Here is a 7178-nt window from a genome sequence, read left to right as displayed (position 1 = left end):
CACCAAAAAAGCCCCACTAAAGCGCCTGATCTATACAGATGTCACGAGAGCCAGGTACAACTAAGGTGCTGCCTCTTCTGGGCATGCATAGGGCTCGGCACGGGAATGAGCCGAGTTTAAAATAAAGCACCATTTTTTAAAAATGTCTGCAAGCAGCCTCACAAGTCCTGAGCTCATTGGTGACACGTAGGGGGTACATGCAGGTGCACATGCACCCCTTGCAAAAAGTGCTGTCTACGCTGCCAGCAGCACCTGCAGGTGGTCACTGCTTGCTATCCTGCCCCCCTCGCCTCTGACACCACTGGCGGCATCTGCGGGTGGTCCCCAATCGCTGCTGGCCACTGCTGACACTGCCGGCAGCAGAGGTCTAACACTGTTTACAGGCAAAGCAGGCCTGGTACATCTACAAGAATGAATCTGCTGTGGTTAGGAGATGCCAATTGTCTCAGCCATGCTCACATGTTTAACACCTGTTTCCTATCTCCTTTCTCTGCTTTTGCATTTACCCAGAGTTGGAGATTGTCAGCTATGCCCTTCTCTATTAGTTTGCAGTTTTGGCCTAGGAAATAACTGATTACAAAATTAATTGGTGAATGGTATATTTTTAAGTAATATAGGCTAGATTTTTGTCTTATACCCTAATTCCTGTGGCCTTTAAAATTGTGAAGACTACTAATTGTAATAATAATTATAAGATAGTAAAGGTCTGTGCCAGTTTATAATCCTTTCTTTCTTTGTTCAGCAAATAGAGAGGCAGCTGAAATGCTTAGCATTTCAAAACCCAGGACCTCAAGTAGCTGACTTCAACCCTGAAACTAGAGAACAGAAAAAGAAAGCCCGTATGTCAAAACTGAACCAAGAATTTTTTTATAAACACAAGTAAGATGATATCTTTGATGTGTTATATTTGCTTGTTTTTATTAAATTGCTCTTCTATTGTTTACTGAATAAACCCAAAATGAAAAAAAAAGAATTAATATTTTTCCATAGTCTTATGTGTAAAGTTTTCAAAGGTAAATGTTTACCTGAGAAAACTTTGTGTCTACTTTCTTTGTGTAATGTAACAGAAGTTTGACTTATTCCTCTGGCGCACACACATTTTAATTATATTGTCCATTACTGTCAGAAACTAATGCTGGTATCTCACTGTGCTGAAAGGGTGTCAGAAGGAAATATTTGTTCCTGTGTAGATTTTTCAATGTTAGTTTGCTACTATTACTGAACAGGTTAAAATGTTCTCTGAGAATCACTTTTTTCTCTTACAGGACTATGAAGAAGTATGACAAACATGGTAGGCTTCTCTGTAATAATATGGATTTGTGTGACTGCCTGGAGAAGAACTGTCTGGGTTGCTTTTATCCATGCCCTAAATGCAATTCCAACAAATGTGGACCCGAGTGTCGCTGTAATAGAAAATGGGTTTATGACAGAATTGAGACTGAAGCTGGTGATGTGATCAGCATGTTACCATTTTTTGTCCCTGACTGATGTTTTTCTGTTGGGTTTTGTAATATTTTGTAGCAATGTTTAGGGGCTTTTTCCCTTTCTTCCTTTCATTTTTAAATGTTTATTAAAGTGTTGTTTGGTCTTATGAAGTGGGGGGAATTGATTCTGCTGATGTTCCTGTTAGTGACACCCTGGGTCTTCACACTGCCCTGCTAGCATGCTTGAATCCTTACCATTAGGAATGAGTAGGTATTTCATTTCCCCCAATCCTTGCCAACTTTGCTGAAGCAGCTAACAAGGTCTTTCTAAATCTTTACTTTTTTTAAATGAAAGGTGTCAGGAGTGCAGTGGACAAGCAGTTTTCTTATTCCGGAAGGCTGGCTCATATTACTTTGATTCAGCTTCCCCTCAATCATTTCTTTGCACACATATATGCAGGTATTGGACACATCCATTCTTCTTCTAGTGCTTGTTTATATGTATTCAACTTCTGTGTGCAAACTCACTACATACTTGAAATAAGACACTTTTTAAGTGGAACCGTCCATTGGGACTGCAGTTTTGTGTATTATGCCTTCTAGTGTCCTTTAAACACTTAGCTGGGACTATTTGGATAGGGATAATCCTGCCTGGAGTGGTAGATTGGACTAGATCAGTGTTTCTCAACTCATGGGTTGTGACCCAAAGGTAGGTCGCAAGACTATATGAAAGGGCCATGAACAAACTTTAAAAAATGGATCAGCAAACTTTAAAAATGGATTCTACTTCAAAGGAGAAAAACATGGGAAACTGTGGCTTTTCCCTTGCAGGCTGTCAGAATCTTAGCCTGCAAGGGGCTGCTCTCATTCCCCACACACTGCAGGGCTGGGGCCTGGGGGCAGCGGGTCAGAAGTGAGGGGCACTGGGTCGGGACTGGCCATCAATGTTTACAAATGGATCCTGGTACAAAAAAGATTGAGAACCACTGGATTAGATGAGCTTGTAAGGCCCCTTCCATCTCTATTTTTTATGATTGTGTACCTTAGGTTTTAAAGGATAGAATGGCTGACATCACTGTTCAGCTCCTCCCTGTGGTCTAGTGTAGCAAGATGGAGTGCCTGCAGTGTCTCTGTCTCTGCATACTGTGCAATTATTTCCTTACTTAGCAGTCTATTGTAGGTAATGTTCTAGTTTGAGTTCTACTATTAAACAAGTTGACAGAAAAAAGAAAGAAAATAAAATGGAAATATAGAACTAAGTCTTCAAGTAAAGGAGGTGGCCCAGCATGGGACTCTCTTGACATAACAGAATTGAAATCCGGATCCAAATGCCATCCTCTCCCTAAGGCAGCTATTTCATTTGGCGATGGAAACTCTGGCAGACCATATATATAGCACAAATGATCTATATGTCACTCCATTTTGAAAAACAAGGGAATTTCTACCTTTGTTCTTAAAGAGGTCTATGAAGACCTCTTCAGTTCCTGAAATGGGAAGGGTTTCCAAGTTAGACTGAACCACTTCAGTAAGTGCTCTGATAAGCCTGCAATCCACTCTGCTGCAAGGATCATTTGATATAAAAGAAATCTCCCTCCTCAATGAAAGAATTGCTGAGTGCTTCCCTCCTGCCCTGGCCGTTCCTCTGAGGGGAGCTAAAGGAAGCAGCAACACTTACAGGATGACTGCAGAGACAGATCATCTTTCTCTGACACTGAGTAGATCCAAGCTAGGAGGCAATTCAAAGCCCTGGCACCCAGCAGCTTCTGGCATACTCACGCATGTCTGATAAATAAATAATAGTTGTTCTGAAACAACTTGTGCCATTGTCAATGCTTCTGTTGAAATATTTGATGCTAAAGACTCCAGCATTGGCTGTTAACACCTGCATTAGTATCAAAGGTCCTGCCAATGACACCTGAATCCCACTCACCCTTTTATGTGGAATCTCTTATGTTCTATGAATATAGAAAAATAGCTCTGGCACAGACCTTTTTGACACGCATGTTATGAAGTTTATGAGATGACCTGATATTAAACAACCTTCCAGAGTTAGTATTTCTGTCCTATGTCAGGGGGTTGTTCGTTTCAGAATTGCCCATGTCTTACCCCTCGCTGTAATTCCAAGTAACTTTGGGAATGTTCAGAATTTCTGAAATGGTTCATCCCTCTTGCTCCTGGTCCCTCGGGGCTTCTTCCCTCCCACCCAGCCCCATAGGGGACTCCACTTATGGCAGAGAGACTTTTTCCCCCTCCTTTGAGCTGAAAGAAGTGAGAGATAACACTTACGTGTTTTCAATATTCAAGATATTATTAACCAAGATACTTAGAAGCTTGGTTGAACCAGATGACCTTCTGAAGAGTATTTAGATAAAATGACAGGGTGAGGACAGTTTAGATCCTGGGTCTTCCACTCTCTTGGGAAGTGCTGTATTTAGGCTAAAAGGTAGGTGGGCCCTCCTCCTCCTGGTTGCTAGTTATGTTTTTCCTGTGACTAAAGATTTGGGATTTACACCATGTTTAGTCATGTCTCATGGCAGGTTAGGACTGCAACAGCAGGTAAGTGAAGTTGGACACCTCTGTGGAGCTCTTCTGGACATGCTTAAAAGTCAAAATGGGGACACATGCACATGTCCAAGTAGCCTGGTGGCTCTTACCAGGGTAAATTAGGATTGTGTTTAGTGATTTAAGTGTTTAAAAGCTGCTTAAGTGCCTCTTTGAGGTGAATTTGGATTTAAGTCACGGTGTCTTGAAATTCTTGGAGATATCAAAAGAGGTTCAATGAACATCAAGGACCTACCCTTTGAGGGCTGTAATCCCTTTAACAAACATATTGATGAGGCCCTGCAGACATTAAAGGACTCTAGGTCCACTTTACTCTCTTTAGACATATATACTTTGTCTCTCAGAAAGACGCAATACAGACTTCCGAATGTTCGGAGACAGAGGAACCTTCCTTCAGCAGTTATGGCCAGCCAAGCTCATTCTGCAAGAAGAGCAGATCTTCAACTGCTACAGGTTTAATGCTGGCCTTTCATCAGTAAGTTTGACAGTGCAGTTATAAGACACTTCTTTCCCTGTGTTTGGGAACCATCTCTTTTGTTTTTAGGAGGCCTGGACTGTTTAGGTTGACCCAACCTCCACATTTTATTCATAAAATTGGTTCATGAAAAAGTTCAAGATATCATTTTTGTACAAAATAAGGATGGGTTAAGTTGCTGAAAACCCCAGATTTCCCTGGGATAGGAAAACCATATCCTGCCCTATCCAGCTCTAATAAATAGTCACCAGTGCTTTTCATTATTTCGAGCAGTGGCTGCCAACCAGTCAATTGGCTGATCAATCGTGGAGCCTCTTCCAGTTGATCTGAGGCTGGCGGGGCTGAGTGCGCATGCTCATGCACACACATACACCCTGACCATCCCAGCAGGTCAGCCTGTTAGGGAGGGAAGGGGTGGGGGCCAGATCGAGGCCCCCACAGTGAGGGACGGCATGCAGCACAGGCAGGAGCAGGGACTAAAGTGAGTGGGGCCCAGCTGGGCTGGGTGGTGGTAGGATCAGAGCCCAAGGGTGCAGTAGGCTCCCACCGCAGTGCGCATCCTGGCAGAGGCCTAGGGGGGGATGTGTCCCCCCCCATCCATGCACAGGGAGGAGGCAGCTGGTGCTGCATGCTGCGTTTTGCACCCCAAGCCCCACTGCAGCTGCCCCAGGAATGGCATGATGCAATACCACGTGTGTCCCGCCACTGGGTAGGCAGGGAGTGAGGCTCAGCCCAGCAGCTGGATGCACATGGCATTGGGCTGCTCCTGGGCCAGCTGCAGTGGGGCTTGGGGTGCAAAGCCCAGCACACAGTGGCAGCTGCCTCTGCCCTGTACACAGATTGTGGGGGCATGTGTCCCCCCACAATGCAGGGCAGCATGGGCAGCAGGGGTGGGGAAGGGCCCACATGCAGCAGTGAGGGGGAGTGTGGGGCTGGGGTTGGGGCAGAGACTGCACCGCTGGGGTGGGGCATGGGAGGAAGCTACAAGCAGCTCATCTGAGAGGCACGTGGGGGGTGCACACACAGGGGGAAGGCATGGGGTGGGTGTGTGCCCCCAGATCTGCATGTGGGGTGAGGGTGGGCTGCCATTGGGCTGGGGCCAGGGCTGCACCACACTCTTCCCAGCTGGGGGTTGGGTTGGGCTTAGCTTGGGGTGGGTGGCAGCATTGCTGGGAGGGGGTCGATGGGGGTGGGGGCTGCAGCCACCTGAAAATTTGCTGTAGTTCCACTATTGTCCCACCTCCCAGTGCTGCTTCTACCCACCCAGAATGCAATGTGGCCCAGTCCCCCACACAGGGAAGAGCCCGGTGCAGCCCACCAGGCCGGGCCCACAGTGGCAGCCCTCCTTGCCCTGTGTGCAGATCTCAGACACATGGCCCCTATGCTCTCCTGGTGTGCATTCAGCGGCAGGAGCCGCCACCCCTTCCTTGCACCAGGCACCCCCCTGAGCCACTTGTGGCTCTGTCCCATGCCCTGGCCTGGCTGTGCAGGGCCTACCCCTGCCCCTGCCCCAGTCCCACTCCCTCCCTCATCATTGCGGGGGAAGATTGAGGCCCCAGCAGTGAGGGAGGGAGTGGGACACAGGCAGAAGCAGGGGCTGGGGTGAGTGAGGCTCTGGCCAGGCCGGGTGGTGGGACAAACAGAGACCCGGGGGGCATGTGCCCCTCAGTCTGTGTCTGGGGTGGAGGTGGCTGCTGCTGCACGCTGCACTTTGTTCCCTGCTGAAGCTGCCCCACACCTCCTGCCCACCCGGTGGCAGGACGCATGTGGTATCGTGCAGCTCTTGCAGCAGCGGGGCTCAGAGTGTAACGTGCAGTGGCAGTCCCATCCACCCCGCACACAGGTCGGTGGGGCATATGCCCCCGGGGCCTCTGCTTGTCCCACCACCTGGCCTGGCCAGGGCCCCACTTACCCCAGCCCCTACTCCTGCCTGTGCCCTGCTCCCTCCCTCACCGCTGGGGCCTTGATCTGCCCCCCACCCCAAGCCTTTTCCCCTCCTCCCTTCTCCCACAGACTTACCTTCTGGGGGGGCACCTCCAAATAATTTCTTCTCCCTCCACCTCAGTCTTCCCGCCCTTCCGTCCCCACATACTGATCTGCTGGGCGGTGGAGGGGAAGGGGTGCACAGTAAATTCTGGGTTGCTTTTTAATTAAAAAAGTGATCTCCTACTTAAAAAGGTTGGAGACCACTGATTTAGAGATACATTCATCTCTGAATTCCACATGGATTTACTTTCCTCATATTTAGAACTCTCCCTAAACACACACACACACACTTATTGCCTTGCCAATTTACTCAAACTTGAAACTTTCCAGTATAAAGTAAATCTGCCGAGATCTATGTACAGGCCTGTTGTTTGTATTTTGGGATCATCTTAAGGTTCTGTCATAGGTTGTGACTCCATGGAGCTGGATACCAAATAAATCCCAAGTAAAAGAGAGCCCTTGTTTGAAAGAGTTTATAGCTAAGTTGGAAGAAACAAGCATCCATGAAAAATGGAAAGAAGGAAGGGGAAGGCAGGGCAAAGGTAATGAAAATAAGATCCTGGTGTACAGGTAGCTATAGCACAACTTGAAATTGGCCCCAAGGTTCCATAAAACATTGCCTTTAATTTCCCCTTTTGCAGTATGAGTGGCTGACTATGCACAAAGTTAATCCTGTGAGCATAGTTATACAAAAAGAAGAGTACAGCAACATCTACTATGTATTTTATTGA

The 7178-nt window shown here is 47.1% G+C and overlaps 1 protein-coding gene across 1 annotated transcript; it reads left to right on the top strand.

Annotated features, from left to right (window-relative positions):
• Positions 1–526: 526 nt before the first annotated feature.
• On the top strand, positions 527–7178 carry ARL14EPL (ADP ribosylation factor like GTPase 14 effector protein like). The gene is made up of 5 exons (XM_025204615.1): positions 527–596; positions 743–879; positions 1266–1291; positions 4331–4461; positions 7089–7178. The coding sequence occupies exons 1-5, from the start codon at positions 594–596 to the stop codon at positions 7176–7178; spliced, it is 387 nt and encodes a 128-aa protein (XP_025060400.1). The 5' UTR covers positions 527–593.

Source organism: Alligator sinensis, unplaced genomic scaffold, assembly GCF_000455745.1.
Source record: "Alligator sinensis unplaced genomic scaffold, ASM45574v1 scaffold609_2, whole genome shotgun sequence".
Taxonomy (NCBI): Eukaryota; Metazoa; Chordata; order Crocodylia; family Alligatoridae; genus Alligator; species Alligator sinensis.
Note: the sequence above shows the minus strand (reverse complement) of the source record. Positions and strands in the feature narration are given on the sequence as shown.

Coding starts and splice junctions, on each gene's coding strand:
- ARL14EPL (XM_025204615.1), top strand. Junction 880..1,265: donor GAATTTTTTTATAAACACAA/GTAAGATGATAT, acceptor TTTCTCTTACAG/GACTATGAAGAAGTATGACA. Junction 1,292..4,330: donor GAAGAAGTATGACAAACATG/GTAGGCTTCTCT, acceptor TTTGTCTCTCAG/AAAGACGCAATACAGACTTC.